Source organism: Astyanax mexicanus, unplaced genomic scaffold (genome assembly GCF_023375975.1).
Source record: "Astyanax mexicanus isolate ESR-SI-001 unplaced genomic scaffold, AstMex3_surface scaffold_37, whole genome shotgun sequence".
Lineage (NCBI taxonomy): Eukaryota > Metazoa > Chordata > Actinopteri > Characiformes > Acestrorhamphidae > Astyanax > Astyanax mexicanus.
The window spans coordinates 387058-407544 of NW_026040047.1; the positions used below are offsets into that span (position 1 = coordinate 387058).

A 20487-nucleotide genomic window follows, 5' to 3' on the forward strand; every position below is an offset into this window, starting at 1 on the left:
GCCCATTCTCCATCGTCCCAACACTGCTTTTGGGGCCTTTAAACTACATGTACAACATGTGCATCATTCCACTAAGTCGTTCAACACTACCTTTCCACTTCAACCGATTTCTGCCTCCTAGGACCTCACCCTCTTTGCTGTTATTCCAGTACATTCCTATACTTGAATAGGCTGGCAGCACCTTCAAACACCTTACTTAATTATTCCCTACCTTTCTTCCTTTGACTTCCACATTGCCTTCCTCATGCATCGGTTCATCCTCTGGATTTCTCAAAGACTATAAGGTCGCACTTCCAACACTCAGTTGCTGCAGTCCCCAAGCCTTTCACAGTCAGACCTCTTCTTAAATCCTTGCAGTGGTCGAAAGTTCTGATTTAACCTTTGGGGCTTCGGCTTCACGCTTTACAGCGAAGCTGCCCCGAACTCCACCCCAATACTCTGAGTTCGCTCCCTTACAGTGCCTTGCACTGTAAATTTTAAGGTTAACTTGCATATCAATTTTAAACTGTTGAAATCAAAAGAAAAATTTAAATAAAATTACCAAACAATTTTTAGTTCTTCTTTCTCACAAAGGTACAGTACCTATATGATGATTCCTAAAATGAATAACTTTAAGGAATAACTACCACTGTTTTAAAATGTTTTAAAGTCAAATGGTTCACTGTATAGAAACAACAACTTTACAAATGTTGCGATAGGAACCTGGGCAAAAGTCAGGGCTTAGAACAATAGAAAGGAGCTTAGAGATATGACCTGACAAGCAATCTTGAAAGGCTGGAGAAAAATGTGCAATGTCAAAACAGTCAAGAAATGTAATAATTATACAAAAAAAAGCCATTGGAGCCAAGCATATACTTCAAAATTGAAATTCAAGTCTCTTCAAGGACAGTGGAAGTTGAGATGAACTGCAGATTTTGAGAGAAATGTCCAGTGTAGTTGTCAGCAAACTGAACTGAAATGCTGACCAGTAAATCAGAATGAACCATCAGCAGAGTAGTATGTGCCAATGCAGTAGTGTTAAGATAGCAACTTCAACTTTAAAGCTTGTACCTTCGGGGACAGTTTAATTACATCCAGCTTAAGGAAAAGCTTCTGGAACACAAACGTTGTATTGCAGTGCCAGAAGGTATGCCAGATTCAAAACATAACTTAGCCTTATGAGCAGCGCACTGACCAATATCTTAAGACTGTGTTCAGTGACGTCACTGCGGTTGTCCTCCTGCACAACATTTACAAGAAAACAAAAATGCATTGAGAAACATGCAATCATTTGAAATATAAATAAATAAATGTAAATAAAATTTTAAAAAGAAGAAAAAAGAGAGAGAGAGATTTAATCCATTTACACTGAAATTTGTAGGAACTTGGAACAGGATGTCTTAATACTGAATCTAGCACACTTATTCTGTGTCATTTTTACAGAGATGGGTAATTGTGCTGGTTTGCAATTCTTGAGAATATACTTAATTTGGCTTTCTCTCCTTCTCAATATAATATTTGACCATCACTGACTGGAAGCTCCTATTATGCCTTACACTGTTAATTTTAGAGTTAACGTGCACATCAGCTTTAAATTGTACTGTTGAAATCACAAAAGTAATTACCAGGTAATCTTTAAAAGATTCTTCTTCTTTCACACCAGTATCTCGTCTCATTTCAATGCTTTTTCCTGCAAATATACAAAAACAGTGATTCATACACTCTGTGAACTTGGCCTGGCCGACTTAGCAATAGCACTGCCCGATAGCTACCCGGCCCAAGTTCATAGAGTTTAGCGAGCTTAGCGGTTTAATACCTGGTGCTGAGATGTTGAAATATTTTTTTAATTGGGCACCAGTTATTAAATTAATTGAATTAGATTAATCAATCAATTATCCAAGTTATCTGTCTCGTCCTAGCCCTGTTTTCTGCTAGGACGAGACTCTGTGCTTTTGTTTCTGTGTTTATTTACCTTCTCTGTGCCTGTCTTTCACCCGCATGTGCCTGTGAGTGTGTTCCCCACGTGACCCGTGTTCCTTAGTGTTTCATTGCCCTCACCTGTGTTCATTTGTTGCTAGCCCAAGGTGTTTTCACTTCCCGTCTGTATTTACAGTCAAATGAAAAAGTTTGGGCACCCCTATTAATCTTAATAATTTTTAGTTTTAGTAAATATTTGGGTGTTTGCAACAGCCATTTCAGTTTGATATATCTAATAACTGATGGACACAGTAATATTTCAGGATTGAAATGAGGTTTATTGTACTAACAGAAAATGTGCAATATGCATTAAAGGGGACATGAAACATTTTAGTTTGTACAAGTTTTCTAAGGGATTAAATATAATGGAATTTATTTGGGGATTTTTTTATGTAAAATGTTTACACACTAAATTATAATATATTTATGTTTGTTACGTTTGAGCTAGAGCGCCGCCATGTTGCCCGTGCAGCGCTGGTGACGTCACGAGGTTGGTTGGTTTAAGATCCCAGGCATATAGCTAGAGGAAAAGAGCTTATTGTTTGTGGAGATTATGGATGAAGACGATGCTGAACTAGGCTAACATGGAGCATTTACTCAGAGATCTTTCCTGCAGAAACCTGAGCAGAACTTTTTAGAGGCTTTTCTGACATTTTGGGAGTGTTTATTCTCTCTCTACGTGGAGCCGTGCTGAAACCCTGCAGCGCGTCCACAGCAGGTACTACCATCCAGTTAACCAGCTATTTTATATACATTTAGCTATTTAACATGCAAAGTCCAGAGTTCATTAAGACTGAATGAAACGAACATGATTTAAGTGGATATCGAAACACCCAGGCGCTGTTTGGTTGATAAACCGTTCAGTTTAGAAGTTAGAAAGCTTACTGGGTACTTAGCTTCATCTAGTTAGCGTTAGTTAGTTAGCTAGCGTTGGCTAGCTATGGTAAGATAGCTAGAAAAGTAGCTAACGCTAGCTATGTTATCTTTAAATTGTCAGTTTATCTAGACTTTCGGTAACGGTACCTCTCGCTGCTCTGCTGGGTGAGCGTGTTGTTTGGCTGGTGCGGCTACAGCTGCTGCTCTCATAGTAACGTTACCCTCAGTCGGCCGGTCTGTACATTCCAGCTGATCAGAGGAAAAATAAAAACGGAGGAAAAAAGCCTCGGACTGCAGCTTATTTATCCGGCGCTAATGCTCCTGACTTAAACCCCTCTCCTTCACATAGTCCTGGTCTAGAACGTGCTCGCTCCTAACGTCTAGCATTGCAGCTAACTGGAGGATTCTCGCGCTTCAGCGCTGCGAGCCCCGCTGAAGAACAGCTGTCCGAGGGCGAGGTATGAAAATGAAAGTAAATATTACTCATTCCTCACCCTATTAAATTTCACTACTTCCAGTATTACTACACAAAGGGGCAATACAAAAGTGCCCCCCCGCTCTGCATTGAGTTTTGGTTTGGATTTTATTATCTATTGAGGAATTAATTTACGGTAGACTCAGATTATAGTAGTGAGGCGTTCGAGAACCAACCTCGTGACGTCACTTTCAGCGCTGGGACAAGATGGCGCTGCCTTTACTTAAGAAAATGACATTTAGATTGCTTATTATTTTAATTCAGTTTCACTGACAGCTGTTAAACTTATCAGATTTGTTAGAGTGAAAATACATCTTGTGAATTATACTAAATACTTGAAGTGTTTCATGTCCCCTTTAAACCAAAAATTAACCGGTGCAAAAGTATGGGCACCCTTATCATTTTATTGATTTGAATACTCCTAACTACTTTTTACTGACTTACTGACGCACAAAATTGGTTTGGTAACCTCATTGAGCTTTGAACTTCATAGCCAGGTGTATCCAATCATGAGAAAAGGTATTTAAGGTGGCCAATTGCAAGTTGTTCTCCTATTTGTATCTCCTCTGAAGAGTGGCATCATGGGCTCATCCAAACAACTCTCAAATTATCTAAAAACAAAGATTGTTCAACATAGTTGTTCAGGGGAAGGATACAAAAAAGTTGTCTCAGAGATTTAACCTGTCAGTTTCCACTGTGAGGAACATAGTGGCAGGCCAAGAAAAATATCAGAAAGGCAGAGAAGAAGAATGGTGAGAACAGTCAAGGACAATCCACAGACCACCTCCAAAGAGCTGCAGCATCATCTTGCTGCAGATGGTGTCACTGTGCATCGCTCAATCACTTTACACAAGGAGAAGCTGTATGGGAGAGTGATGAGAAAGAAGCCATTTCTGCAAGCACGCCACAAACAGTATGCAAAAGCACAACTCAGGCGACTCTGTGGAAATAAAAATGGAAAGTGCGCTGTATTGAAACCTCATTTAAACCCTGAAATATTACTGTGTCCATCAGTTATTAGATATATCAAACTGAAATGGCTGTAGCAAACACCCAAATATTTACAACTAAAAATGATTAAGATTAATAGGGGTGCCCAAACTTTTTCATATGACTGTATAGTCTGTGTATTTCCTGGTCCTGTGTCGGTCCTTGTACGTGTATCGTCTGGTATGGGTGCGTCTGTGTTTCTTTTATGTACCCCGTTTTTCTTGTTTTTTAGTTATTACTCCAGTTCTTTGTTGTTTATTTTTGTCTTTTGTTTTTGTGTTAATAAAAACCCCTCGCATTTGCACCCGCTCTCCTCGTTCTTCCTTGCTGCTCATGACATTATCCAGAAAACACACTGAAATAGGTTTTGTAATATAAAAAGTATTTTATTAAATCACACAGATGTGAGTAAATAATTCAATAAAATGTCATAAATGTAGCCATTAGATATCAAATCCTAATGTATAAAGATAAATGAGAATTAAGAGAAAAACACGTTATAATGCTGGTATAGAAAAGAATAAATTGTCAGATTAATCAAACTATTAAGTGAGGAACTAAGTTATTTTAAGTCTTCGACCTGGTGATGGCATTGTTGGTTCACCACAATTGGGCAACATTTCCAGATGATTACTTCTTCATGATGAATGAATTCCTTTCTGGGTTAGTCTTGTTGCTGGGGCAGGGAAGGTGCTGGAAAAATGTTACTTAAGATTTAAAATGTTTACCCAAAACTTGCATTTAGGGCTCTTGAAAGAAGCTGTTTTTTGTGCATCCTGGATGGGGTTTGTGTATGTGTAGGTTCAGGTGAGGGAGGTTAGTAAATTCCTTTAGACCACAAAGTGGGGGTAGTGTATGTGTGTCCAAGCGATGAAGAAAACTTCCAGTTAATCCACTACGGGAGTTTTGATGGCAATGGCTATTGCTGGCAAACGAAGAGCCAAGGTTTGGGATCAGTTTGATCTCATTCCACCAAATAAGGTAAATAAATTACAAAATAAATTGAACTGAATTGTTTTTCTGGTTTGTACTTGTCAATGTATGTGTCAAATTCTGATTCTACTAATTGTGTGCAAAGCTTAGCATATATTTTAAACATGCATAAATAATAAAACAGTATGCATTATTGTTATTATTATTATTATTGGTAGATGCTTGAAAGAGACAAAACTGGCTGGAGGAGAGGACACACTAAAATATTGGGTTGCACGAAAGACCATATATCCAAACTTGTGGAAACTTTCTACCAATTTTTGTACATACCAGCATCGTCTGTACCATGTGAACGTATTTTTTTCTAAAGCTGGAGAACTAGTCAGCCAAAAAAGGAGCAGACTGAAACTGACAACTGTTGGAAAGGTTTTATTTCCTTAATAAAAATCTTTCCTAAATATTTTGTTTCTGTTACTCATAGAAACACCTTTTTATATATTTCTGGGGGAGTGCTTATAATTATTTTACTTTTTCGGCAATGTATTGTGATATAATGCAAACACTATTTTTAAAACATTTATTGTTGATATGGGATTTGAAGTCTTCTTAGTGCAGTGAGGTCTGGTGCTTGAATGGCTGCTATAGCTTCAGATCACCACCAGATGTCACTGTTATTACTTACACTGAAGCCTTGATGCTTCAAATTATTTTCGGCACAATTCTAAGGAAAGCCTCAAGGCCTCATTTGCCCATCACTAGCACAAGGTCATCTTTAAAGAAGCAAAGCAGGAGCTTACCTAACATCCGACAGGATCCAGTCAGCCGTGCAGCAGCACCTCTGTGCCGAGAAATTGGCACGAATTGAGTCTAGTTAAATGCGCACGCGCGGATTAAATGCCATGTACTTTTGGATTAAAATTTTCTTAGTATTTCTAGGTTTATGTGCAGTGACAAAAACATAATTACAAAAATATAACTACAATGTTTCTATTAAGATTTACTTACGCAACACAGTAAATTTATTACATGAATAAATTGTGTATATATTTATATTCTTACTTATTTTTCTTTGTTTTCACTGAATATTACAGTGTAGACTATATCAAAGTTAATTAGGTATATTTTACTATGCCAAAAAGTTGAGCAGCAGCAGCAGCATTAACTTAGCACAGGCTAGCACCCAGCTAAGGCACGCTCGCCCGCAGTGAAAAAAAAGAGAGAGAAATTGCATCAGGCACCTCGGCAGCAGTCTGATAGCCAGAACGGTAACCAGCCAGGCTAGGTTAAGCAAATGCTAAACTAAAGCAGCCAAACCAGGTCTGATGCATGGAAATTGTTTTTCAACTACCCGCTGGCAGTCAAACAAAGTTACATGCTTATCTATATTAAATTTGTTTAGTTATAACATATTTAAGCAAATGAATTTGTTCAAGGCAAATATTTTCATCTAGAATCCTAATTTTTCACATGACGGTACACAGATTTCCAGGAACAAAATGATCATATAGAAGCTAACCCCACCAAAAGACTATATAAATGTAGAATGATTTTCAACAATTAAAGGGCATTGGGAAAAATAAGAAAAAGGCAGATTAAGTCTTCCTGAGTTAAAAGGTGAACAATAACAAAGTGTATAGTTTTATGAGCAACTCCCTACAAATGTCCTCTGAATTTGCCTGTGCATTCAAACCACAACAATATACATCTGTTGGTGTCTAACAATAGCCCCCTTTGACATCTTTGTACTGAAGCCTTCTGGACCTTGCCTCATTGATTTCATTTAGGTCCAACTGGTACAACAGCTATAGCCTGATGGCTGACATTTATGCTTGTTTCCGAACAAGTCCACATCTCGGCTTATTCGTTTACATAATCTAGGTAAGTCGACAATTGTTTGATTTGTTTATTTATGTATTTTAACTTGGTTGAGCTGAGTTTAATTAACATTATGTAATCACATAGCAAAATGTTATTGGAGATATTAGTTACTTAAAACTTGTTAAACAAATAATTCTCTCCCCTGGTGGACTTGTGCAAAATATAGCGTTATGAATGTATTAGTTTGTTTTAATTAAAAACGCAAAATATTCTCACTTTGTTAAATATGAAACAAAATATAAAAGTTTATATAAATATAAATTGTTTGAAGGTTTAGACTTCAGGGCTAAGCCTCCTCTGGCATCAGCACATTTTTGAGAGGGTGCAGTTAAAACTGAAAAGTAAATGGAGAGAATACATGTTAGTTCTTAACTTCGGGATTGATTGCTGCAAACATAAAAAAAATTAAATTGCATTGTTTTATCAAATAAAGTTAATCTAAAGTAATCTAAAATAAGCGAATTAACATGGACAAAAAATAGTGCAGATTAAATCGAAACGCTACAGATATTACCTTTATTGGCCGCATGCCAAAATGCAGACATTATTTGTTAGTCGCAGGGTTTGATGGTTATCATTCGTACTTGGCAGGACTGTCATTCTGGCCCCTTTAAAATGTTTTTTTTTTTTTTGAGCCCATCATAAACAATTTGTCATTACAGCCCTAGATCTATTCCCAAAAAGGACTGTGAAGAGAATTTTGGAAAATGCGGCATTGATGGATCCTGCATCGCTTAGTTATGACAGCGGTTTAGGTTTTTCACTTTGAGAATTAAGTCGTTATATCACCAAAAAAAGTTATAATATTACAAGATTGAAGTTGTAGTAGTACGATCTTTATTATGAGAATAAAGTTGATGTTTTAATATTACTAGATAAAAGTCGTATTATTACAACCTTTTTCTTGTAATATTATGACTTTAAACTTAAAGTACAAATAAAGTCGTAATATTATGACAAGATTAAAGTTGTAATATTTTGAGGCAAATGTAGTTTTAAATACTTGGGCTGTAGTTTAAAAAGCTCAGAGGGAAATTAGCATAGTGCGGCACATAAAGGAACATAAATAACAGTCATGAGTAAAGGAAATAAACCTTTTACTGATGCAGTCTGTGTGTTACATAGACCATATCAAGATCAAATATACTGTTAAGCATGATTTGCGTGTCAAAGTTATGATCTATAGAAAGTGGAATTGTGTTTATTGATTTCTTAATTAACAAAATATGTATGTATGAATACCATTTGCTGTTTCTATATCTGAAGGTGTGAATAGTGTTCTCAAATCACAGTGTCCGGCTCAAGAAACATGTCACAAGCCTCATATAAAAAAAATAAAAGTCTTTATTTCTTATTTAATTTGAATTATTAAGTATAGAATTTTAGAATTATAAACTTTTATCATGGATGTAATAATGAAGTAATTAGATTTAAGAAAAGATGCATTTCCTTGGAGGCTGACTGACTTTATATACACTGTATTTTTTATGGATGTAACACCATATTATCAAAAATTATAATGTGGTGCATTGCCTGGCAAGAGTTTAGTTTTTTACAATCCACAGCCTTTTGTTCAAGATTTCATCAGTATTTCTTTACATGGATAAATGTTTATTATTATTATTTTATTTCTGAAACTTTCACTGATATGCTGGTCACAAATATTTGGGTCTAATAACATTTCATGGTTGGGTGCATTTCCTGGAATTCTTTTCAAGAATGTTGCCTCAAAACCATGAAATGTTATTAGACCCAAATATTTGCGATATTTGCATTTGTGTTATTGGATATAATTAGAAGAATGATATTTACATGATATATATATATATATATATATTTTATAAGTATTATAAAATGACCCTGAATGTATATGTATTCCCTCCAAGCTTCTTAATCTACAGCCCAAGCAGTTAGAGCTACATTTCCTGCGAAATATTGCAATTTTAATTTTAAAGGCAGCAACAAGATCTCTGTACTCTATTTCATCCCCACCTCTTATACATGCCACCACAGCTGTGTCGTCTGAATATTTCTGAATGTGGCAAAGTTTAAATGTTTAAAAGTCAGCAGTGTAAAGAGTGAAGAGAAATGGTGACAATACTGTACCCTGAGGAGCCCCAATGTTGGTTACCACCGTCTCAGACCTGCAACCACCTGACATACTGCGGACACTCTGTGAGATAGCTGTGAATCCATGTGACTAACATAGCATCCACACCTATCATCAGCTGTTCCCTCAGAATCTGCGGCCTGATTGTGTTAAAGGCGCTTGTAAAATAAAAAAAACATGAGCTTTGTGAATCCCCCTGTACCATCCAGAAACGAAAGGGTCTTGTGGATCATATATATTACTGCATCATCCACACCCATGTTCTCCTGATATGGAAACTGCAAGGGGTCCACAGCCTGCTGCACCTGGGGCCTGAAAACCCAGAGAAAAAGCCTCTCAAATGAATTGCTGAATTACCTATTGTTTTTACTGAACTACGTTCTGTTTTTTTTTTGTGGTCCTCCGGTAATGTTGGTCCCGTGCGGACGGATACCTCGCGTTTAATAAAATAGCTATTTGTCCACTGGCACACCATCCTCTGGTTTTTAATTGCAGTCCGAATGCAGGAGTTTTATCACTGAGTAAAAATGTGAAATATTTTTCACAGATGCCCCCCTGAGAATCTAATACCATCCAGAGAGGGCTTATGTGGATAGGCGGTCATTTCAAAATGGTTAAACATTCCAACCTTTTGGATGTGTTTCAGGCTTAAAATGCAGGAATGGGTGTATATTAACAAATAAAATATAAGCAGTTAAAATATAAAATATGTTGGGATGACATTGCAAACCAAATAGAAACTTTGTTGTATACGTGTCTCTCTGTAAGGGAAGTGGTAGCCTGATTTCAGGTAAATACATCTGCAGGAAGGAGAGAATGACCCACAGAGAGGGTCTCAGAGCCAACTCCACCCACTTCTCTCTGGATGGAACACCCTTTCACATCCTGGGAGGCTCCATCCATTACTTCCGGGTTCCCAGGGCATACTGGAGAGATAGGCTGATAAAACTGAAGGGCTGTGGCCTAAACACCCTCACCACGTAAGATGATCTTACTTCAGCCCAAAACATAATCATAAAACTATCAATAAATACAACATACCACAAGCTAATTGTTTGCCTGGTGTTTTCTGTCAGGTACGTGCCATGGAACCTGCATGAACCGGAGAAAGGAGTGTACTGCTTTAATGATCAACTGGATCTGGTGTAAGTACTGTCTCTCTGCATGTGTAAAAATCATTGATGAGAACTAGTGATGAAGCTAGAAAGTTCATATGGTAGGTGAAGCCTTTTTGACACATGCTTTTTGCAAAAAACAATTATGAACATTTTCGTTTATGAATGTCTATGCTGTAGAATGTAGTCCTCCAGTTATTTTACAGAAACAAAGCTGCAAAAGCTGCTATGAATGAACTGTTTGTGTAAAAAAACTAAAAAGTGAACACATCTGCTTTTTAATCCTGCTGCAGTTTTGCTCCACTCATTCTTGAAATGTTTTTAAGAAAAATCAAACACGATTCAGTGTTACAGTATCTACAGGAACACTAATAACACACCAAGGAAGTTATTTGGTAATAAAAGGTTACAATAATAAACAAACAAACTAAGTAAGCTTTTAAAGAAAATTAAGCTTACAAAAACAGTGTCTAACTTATAACTTCCTAAATAAGGCAAACCAGAACAAAATATGGGTAAATCAAATTACCCTAAAGATAATCTCCCCACAAAACTGAGATACACAAAACTAATTTTACTAACTTTTAAAGTAAAGGCCACTACAATGAAAGCTCCACAATACAAACCAAACCCCTTGTACAACAACCATAATAAACACAATATTAACCAGAGCTGCTCACAATAATTCTGTAGTCCTCGTATGCCCATATTTGGCTGCATTTGTCTATGGCTGAAATGAATGGGCTTTTTTAAAAACTGGCCTCTGTCACATTCTGTGGTAAATAAATAAATGTTTTGACCCCTGTACGTTTCATTCTGAAGTACATTTTCCTCCTGAACATCCCTGGATTCTCTGAATTACGAGATCGTTTAAGAGTCATTATGAGTATAATGCTAGCTTTAAGCTAACGCTACAGCGCTCTAAACTGACGTTACAGCACAGCAGCAGAGAACGCCAGTGGAATCCATTTGGTGTAACATCAGTAATCTCTGATCGTATGTTTACAGCATATTAAACACAGCTGATAAAACTTATCAACTATCTGTGTTACAGCAGGAAAACACTAAAACCAGCAGCACAGTGTTTCCCCTAAAACCGAGCTTTAAAAGCTGTATCATGCTGTGTTAAATTAGAGAAGCAGATTTTACGCTGTTCTACATGTTACTCTGTCAGTCAGAAGAAAACCCACATTACGCTTTTTTACAGTGCTTTAGATTATTCCCTTTGCTAGGTTAGGTCTGTGGTTTTGGAGTAACACTGTCCTCCTTGTTTTAATGTTTTCTTGCTGTTTGTTTGCTATTTTAATGTCCATTAATGTTGTCCATGGATAAATGCAGCTTAGACACGGAACCCTAAATATGGGCATAAACAACATGGTGCCGACTACAAACAGACGGCATGACCGCAGTGGTCTAACACAAAAAAGTAGCTAGCTCTTTTATGTGCACCATGAATGGTCAGGTAACCGGATACACATAAGAAGAAAGAGCACCGCCCTCTTTGTGCATTTAAGCTAAGAATTCTGGTCAGTGTAGACCACCGCAGGCAAACCGCTAGGCCCTATACCTAAAAATGTTGTGAGGCAAATAAAGGGGCTAATGCTTATTTCTCTGTGGTACTGTACACAACCTGGGGTTTGTTGAATTTATTTAACTAACACAGTGTTCAATACCTCAAACATCTGTACCTCATATAAACAGCACAGTTGTTCTAACTCTCTATTATCTTATTTTTGTACAGGGCATACATTCATCTGGCAGCAGAGTTAGACCTCTGTGTGATTCTTCGTCCAGGACCTTACATATGTGCTGAGTGGGACTTGGGTGGTCTCCCCAGGTTGGCATGCTTACTCTCGCAGTACTTGTTTTAAAGTGATTAAAGCTTCTGCATACTGAACAATGTTACACTCATTTATCTACCTCCTGTACACTCACAACCTCTTCACTAATAACAAAAATGTCTGTTATTGTTCTTAAATAAGAATAGATTAAAAAAAAACACCAATAGCTCCATATCCCCAGGATCTAGACCAATCATGTTACTTGAGAAGTCATGGGGAGAATTGCACACCCAGTATTATGCAAAATGCATAGAACTTCATTTTAAGTACTAAAATACCTTATCTGTACTCTACTAATGTATAATTATTTGTTTTGTATTTGTGTGTGTGTGTCTGCGTATGTCTACACATGTGTCTGCATGCGTATGTGTATATATGCATGTGTATTTGCATGTGTGTGTGCTTGCTTGTGTGTGTGTGTCTGCTTGTGTGTGTGTTTGCTTGCGTGTGTGTTTGCATGTGTTTGCATGTGTGTGTTTGCATGCGTGTGTTTGCTTGTGTGTGTGTTTGCACGCGTGTGTGTTTGCACGCGTGTGTGTTTGCACGCGTGTGTGTTTGCACGCGTGTGTGTTTGCTTGTGTGTGTGTTTGCATGCGTGTGTTTGCTTGTGTGTGTTTGCATGCGTGTGTGTTTGCATGCGTGTGTGTTTGCTTGTGTGTGTTTGCATGCGTGTGTTTGCATGCATGCGTGTGTGTTTGCATGCGTGTGTGTTTGCATGCGTGTGTGTTTGCTTGTGTGTGTTTGCATGCGTGTGTTTGCATGCATGCGTGTGTGTTTGCATGCGTGTGTGTTTGCTTGTGTGTGTGCTTGTGTGTGTGTTTGCATGCGTGTGTGTTTGCTTGTGTGTGTTTGCTTGTGTGTGTTTGCATGCGTGTGTTTGCATGCATGCGTGTGTGTTTGCATGCGTGTGTGTTTGCTTGTGTGTGTGCTTGTGTGTGTGTTTGCATGCGTGTGTGTTTGCACGCGTGTGTGTTTGTTTGTGTTTGCGCGCGTGTGTGTTTGCATGCATGTGTGTTTGCATGCGTGTGTGCTTGCGTGTTTGCATACGTGTGTGTTTGCTTGTGTGTGTTTGCTTGTGTGTGTTTGCTTGTGTGTGTTTCCACGCGTGTGTGTTTGCTTGTGTGTGTGTTTGCATGTGTGTGTTTGCACGCGTGTGTTTGCTTGTGTGTGTTTGCATGCGAGTGTGTTTGCATGCGTGTGTTTGCTTGTGTGTTTGCATGCGTGTGTGTTTGATTGTGTGTGTGTGTTTGCTTGTGTGTGTGTTTGCATGCGTGTGTGTTTGCACGCGTGTGTTTGCGTGTGTGTGTGTTTGTATGCGTGTGTGTTTGCACGCGTGTGTGTTTGGTTGTGTGTGTGTTTGCATGCATGTGTGTTTGCATGCGTGTGTTTGCATGCGTGTGTGTGTGTTTGCTTGTGTGTGTGTGTGTTTGCTTGTGTGTGTTTGCACGTGTGTGTGTGTTTGCACGCGTGTTTGCACGCGGGTGTGTTTGCTTGTGTGTGTGTGTGTGTGTGTGTTTGCTTGTGTGTGTGTATGTGTTTGCTTGTGTGTGTGTGTTTGCTTGTGTGTGTGTGTGTTTGCTTGTGTGTGTGTGTGTGTTTGCATGCGTGTGTGTTTGCACGAGTGTGTGTTTGCACGCGTGTGTGTTTGCTTGTGTGTGTTTGCACGCGTGTGTGTGTGCTTGTGTGTGTGTGCTTGCATGCGTGTGTTTGCACGCGTGTGTGTTTGCATGCGTGTGTGTTTCCACGCGTGTGTTTGCAAGCGTGTGTGTGTTTGCAAGCGTGTGTGTGTTTGCAAGCGTGTGTGTGTTTGCACGCGTGTGTGTTTGCACGCGTGTGTGTTTGAACGCGTGTGTGTTTGCGTGTGTGCTTGCGTGTGTGTTTGCACGCGTGTGTGTTTGCACGCGTGTGTGTTTGCACGCGTGTGTGTTTGCATGCGTGTGTGTTTCCACGCGTGTGTTTGCAAGCGTGTGTGTTTGCACGCGTGTGTGTTTGCACGCGTGTGTGCTTGTGTGTGTGTGCTTGCATGCGTGTGTGTTTGCACGCGTGTGTTGGCTTGTGTGTGTGTTTGCATACGTGTGTGTTTGCATGCGTGTGTGTTTGCACGCGTGTGTGTTTGCACGCGTGTGTTTTTGCACGCGTGTGTGTTTGCGTTCGTGTGTGTTTGATTGTGTGTGTGTCTTTGCATGTGTGTGTGTTTGCTTGTGTGTGTGTGTGTTTGCGTTCGTGTGTTTGCATGCGTGTGTGTTTGCATGCGTGTGTGTTTGCATGCGTGTGTGTTTGCTTGTGTATAATCAACGACTTGTGACTTGACCGGGACTTGTGCCCAAAGACTTGTGACTTGACTCAGACTCGTAATCAACGACTTGTAACTTGACTCGGACTCGTGCCTAAAGACTTGTGACTTGACTCGGACTCATAATCAACGACTTGTGACTTGCCTCGGACTCGTAATCAATGACTTGTTACTTGACTCGGACTCGTGAACAAAGACTTGTGACTTGACTCGGACTTGTGCCCAAAGACTTGTGACTTGACTCAGACTCGTAATCAATGACTTGTAACTTGACTCGGACTCGTGCCTAAAGACTTGCGACTTGACTCGGACTCGTGATCAAAGACTTGTGACTTGACTCGGACTCATGCCTAAAGACTTGTGACTTGACTCGGACTCGTAATCATCGACTTGTGACTTGACTCGGACTTGTGCCCAAAGACTTGAGACTTGACTCAGACTCGTAACTAACGACTTGTGACTTGACTCGGACTCGTGCCCAAAGACTTGTGACTTGACTCGGACTTGTGCCCAAAGACTTGTGACTTGACTCGGACTTGTGCCCAAAGACTTGTGACTTGACGTGGACTTGTGCCCAAAGACTTGAGACTTGACTCGGACTCGTAATTAACGACTTGTGACTTGACTCGGACTCGTGCCCAAAGACTTGTGACTTGACTCGGACTCGTGCCCAAAGACTTGTGACTTGACTCGGACTCGTGCCCAAAGACTTGTGACTTGACTCGGACTCGTGATCAAAGACTTATGACTTGACTCGGACTCGTGCCCAAAGACTTGCGACTTGACTCGGACTCGTGCCTAAAGACTTGAGACTTGACTCGGATTCGTGCCTTAAGACTTGAGACTTGACTCGGACTTGTGCCTAAAGACTTGAGACTTGACTCGGACTCGTAATCAACGACTTGTGACTTGACTCGGACTTGTGCCCAAAGACTTGTGACTTGACTCGGACTTGTGCCCAAAGACTCGTGACTTGACGTGGACTTGTGCCCAAAGACTTGAGACTTGACTCGGACTCATGATCAAAGACTTGTGACTTGACTCGGACTCGTGATCAAAGACTTGTGACTTGACTCAGACTCGCGCCCAAAGACTTGCGACTTGACTCGGACTCGTGATCAAAGACTTGTGACTTGACTCGGACTTGTGCCTAAAGACTTGTGACTTGACTCGGACTCGTGCCTAAAGACTTGTGACTTGACTCGGACTCGTAATCATCGACTTGTGACTTGACTCGGACTTGTGCCCAAAGACTTGTGACTTGACTCGGACTCATGCCCCAAGACTTGCGACTTGACTCGGACTCGTGATCAAAGACTTGTGACTTGACTCAGACTTGTGCCTAAAGACTTGTGACTTGACTCGGAATCATGCCTAAAGACTTGTGACTTGACTCGGACTCGTAATCATCGACGTGTTACTTGACTCGGACTTGTGCCCAAAGACTTGTGACTTGACGCGGACTTGTGCCCAAAGACTTGAGACTTGACTCGGATTCGTGCCTTAAGACTTGAGACTTGACTCGGACTCGTGCCTTAAGACTTGAGACTTGACTCGGACTCGTGCCTTAAGACTTGTGACTTGACTCGGACTTGTGCCTAAAGACTTGTGACTTGACTCGGACTCGTGCCTAAAGACTTGTGACTTGACTCGGACTCGTGCCTAAAGACTTGTGACTTGACTCGGACTTGTGCCTAAAGACTTGTGACTTGACTCGGACTTGTGCCTAAAGACTTGTGACTTGACTCGGACTTGTGCCCAAAGACTTGAGACATGACTCGGACTCGTAATTACCGACTTGTGTCTTGACTCGGACTCGTGCCTAAAGACTTGTGACTTGACTCAGACTCGTTATCAACGACTTGTGACTTGACTCAGACTTGTGCCCAAAGACTTGTGACTTGACTCGGACTTGTGCCCAAAGACTTGTGAGTTGACTCGGACTCGTAATTAAAGACTTGTGACTTGAAGCGGACTTGTCCTCAAATACTTGTGACTTGACTCGGACTCGTAATTAACGACTTCTGACTAAAGACTTGTGACTTAACTCGGACTCGTGCCCAAAGACTTGTGACTTGACTCGGACTCGTGATCAAAGACTTGTGACTTGACTCGGACTCGTGCCCAAAGACTTGTGACTTGACTCGGACTCGTGCCCAAAGACTTGTGACTTGACTCGCACTTGTAATCAACGAATTGTAATTTGACTGGGATTTGTGCCCAAAGACTTGTGACTTGACTCCGACTTGTAATCAACGAATTGTGATTTGACTGGGACTCGTGCCCAAAGACTTGTGACTTGACTCAGACTCGTGATCAAAGACTTGTGACTTGACTCGGACTTGTGCCTAAAGACTTATGACTTGACTCGGACTCGTGCGTAAAGACTTGTGACTTGACTCGGACTCGTTATCAACGACTTGTGACTTGACTCAGACTTGTGCCCAAAGACTTGTGACTTCACTCGGACTCGTAATTAAAGACTTGTGACTTGAAGCGGACTTGTGCCCAAAGACTTGTGACTTGACTCGGACTCGTAATTAACGACTTTTGACTAAAGACTTGTGACTTGACTCGGACTCGTTATCAACGACTTGTGACTTGACTCGGACTTGTGCCCAAAGACTTGTGACTTGACTCGGACTCGTAATTAACGACTTGTGACTTGACTCTGACTCATGCCTAAAGACTTGTGACTTGACTCGGACTTGTGCCTAAAGACTTGTGACTTGACTCGGACTCGTGCCTAAAGACTTGTGACTTGACTCGGACTTGTGCCTAAAGACTTGTGACTTGACTCGGACTTGTGCCCAAAGACTTGTGACTTAACTCGGACTTGTGCCCAAAGACTTGAGACATGACTGACTCGTAATTACCGACTTGTGACTTGACTCGGACTCGTGCCTAAAGACTTGTGACTTGACTCGGACTCGTGATCAAAGACTTGTGACTTGACTCGGACTTGTGCCTAAAGACTTATGACTTGACTCGGACTCGTGCGTAAAGACTTGTGACTTGACTCGGACTCGTTATCAACGACTTGTGACTTGACTCGGACTCGTGCCCAAAGACTTGTGACTTGACTCGGACTCGTAATTAAAGACTTGTGACTTGAAGTGGACTCGTAATTAACGACTTTTGACTAAAGACTTGTGACTTGACTCGGACTCGTTATCAACGACTTGTGGCTTGACTCGGACTTGTGCCCAAAGACTTGTGACTTGACTAGGACTCCCAATTAAAGACTTGAGACTTGAAGCGGACTTGTGCCCAAAGACTTGTGACTTGACTCGGACTCGTAATTAACGACTTGTGACTTAACTCTGACTCGTGCCTAAAGACTTGTGACTTGACTCGGACTTGTGCCTAAAGACTTCTGACTTGACTCGGACTTGTGCCTAAAGACTTGTGACTTGACTCGTGCCTAAAGACTTGTGACTTGACTCGGACTTGTGCCCAAAGACTTGTGACTTAACTCGGACTTGTGCCCAAAGACTTGAGACATGACTCGGACTCGTAATTACCGACTTGTGACTTGACTCGGACTCGTGCCTAAAGACTTGTTACTTGACTCGGACTCGTGATCAAAGACTTGTGACTTGACTCGGACTTGTGCCTAAAGACTTATGACTTGACTCGGACTTGTGCGTAAAGACTTGTGACTTGACTCGGACTCGTTATCAACGACTTGTGACTTGACTCGGACTTGTGCCCAAAGACTTGTGACTTGACTCGGACTTGTGCCCAAAGACTTGTGACTTGACTCGGACTTGTGCCCAAAGACTTGTGACTTGACTCGGACTTGTAATTAAAGACTTGTGACTTGAAGCGGACTTGTCCTCAAAGACTTGTGACTTGACTCGGACTCGTAATTAACGACTTTTGACTAAAGACTTGTGACTTGACTCGGACTCGTTATCAACGACTTGTGACTTGACTCGGACTTGTGCCCAAAGACTTGTGACTTGACTCGGACTTGTGCCCAAAGACTTGTGACTTGAAGCGGACTTGTGCCCAAAGACTTGTGACTTGACTCGGACTCGTAATTAACGACTTGTGACTTGACTCTGACTCGTGCTTAAAGACTTCTGACTTGACTCTGACTCGTGCCCAAAGACTTGTGACTTGACTCGGACTCGTGCCTAAAGACTTGTGACTTGACTCAGACTTGTGCCTAAAGACTTGTGACTTGACTCGGACTCGTAATCAACGACTTGTGACTTGACTCAGACTTGTGCCCAAAGACTTGTGACTTGACTCGGACTTGTGCCAAAAGACTTCTGACTTGACTCGGACTCGTGCCTAAAGACTTGTGACTTGACTCGGACTCGTAATCAACGACTTGTGACTTGACTCGGACTCGTGCCTAAAGACTTGTGACTTGACTTGGACTTGTGCCCAAAGACTTGTGACTTGACGAGGACTTGTGCCTAACGACTTGTGACTTGACATGGACTTGTGCCCAAAGACTTGAGACTTGACTCGGACTCGTGCCCAAAGACTTGTGACTTGACTCGGACTCATGCCCAAAGACTTGTGACTTGACTCGGACTCGTGCCCAAAGACTTGTGACTTGACTCGAACTCGTATTCAAAGACTTGTGACTTGACTCGGACTTGTGCCCAAAGACTTGTGACTTGACTCGGACTCGTAATTAACGACTTGTGACTTGACTCTGACTCGTGCCTAAAGACTCGCGACGTGACTCGAACTCGTATTCAAAGACTTGTGACTTGACTCGGACTCGTGCCCAAAGACTTGTGACTTGACTCGGACTCGTGCCCAAAGACTTGTGACTTGACTCGCGACTTGTACCTAAAGACTCGCGACTTGACTCGGACTTGTGATCAAAGACTTGTGACTTGACTCGGACTCGTAATAAATGACTTGTGACTTGACGAGGACTTGTGCCTAACGACTTGTGACTTGACATGGACTTGTGCCCAAAGACTTGAGACTTGACTCGGACTCGTAATTAACGACTTGTGACTTGACTCGGACTCGTGCCTAAAGACTCGCGACGTGACTCGAACTCGTATTCAAAGACTTGTGACTTGACTCGGACTCGTGCCCAAAGACTTGTGACTTGACTCGGACTCATGCCCAAAGACTTGTGACTTGACTCGGACTTGTGCCCAAAGACTTGTGACTTGACTCGGACTTGTGTCTAAAGACTTGTGACTTGACTCAGGCTCGTGATCAAAGACTTGTGACTTGACTTGGACTCGTGCCCCAAGACTTGTGACTTGACTCAGACTCGTGATCAAAGACTTGTGACTTGACTCGGACTCGTATTCAAAGACTTGTGACTTGACTCGGACTCGTGCCCCAAGACTTGTGACTTGACTCGGACTTGTGCCTAAAGACTTGTGACTTGACTCGGACTCGTGATCAAAGACTTGTGACTTGACTCGGACTCGTGATCAAAGACTTGTGACTTGACTCGGACTCGTGCCCAAAGACTTGTGACTTGACTCGGACTCGTGCCCAAAGACTTGTGACTTGACTCGAACTCGTATTCAAAGACTTGTGACTTGACTCGGACTTGTGCCCAAAGACTTGTGACTTGACTCGGACTCGTAATTAACGACTTGTGACTTGACTCTGACTCGTGCCTAAAGACTTGTGACTTGACTTGGACTTGTGCCCAAAGACTTGTGACTTGACTCGGACTCGTGCCTAAAGACTCGCGACGTGACTCGAACTCGTATTCAAAGACTTGTGACTTGACTCGGACTCGTGCCCAAAGACTTGTGACTTGACTCGGACTCGTGCCCAAAGACTTGTGACTTGACTCGCGACTTGTACCTAAAGACTCGCGACTTGACTCGGACTTGTGATCAAAGACTTGTGACTTGACTCGGACTCGTAATAAATGACTTGTGACTTGACGAGGACTTGTGCCTAACGACTTGTGACTTGACATGGACTTGTGCCCAAAGACTTGAGACTTGACTCGGACTCGTAATTAACGACTTGTGACTTGACTCGGACTCGTGCCTAAAGACTCGCGACGTGAC

General features: G+C 41.3%; 1 protein-coding gene across 1 annotated transcript in view; it reads left to right on the top strand.

The window, feature by feature from the left end:
• Positions 1 to 7029: 7029 nt before the first annotated feature.
• glb1l2 (galactosidase beta 1 like 2) overlaps positions 7030 to 20487 on the top strand; it is a 48466-nt gene continuing 35008 nt past the window's right edge. Inside the window, exons 1-4 of the mRNA XM_049473387.1 lie at positions 7030 to 7108; positions 9987 to 10198; positions 10295 to 10363; positions 12075 to 12170. Coding sequence (XP_049329344.1) covers positions 10035 to 10198; positions 10295 to 10363; positions 12075 to 12170 — 329 coding nt within the window. The 5' untranslated portion in view covers positions 7030 to 7108; positions 9987 to 10034. The remainder of the gene's footprint in view (positions 7109 to 9986; positions 10199 to 10294; positions 10364 to 12074; positions 12171 to 20487) is intronic.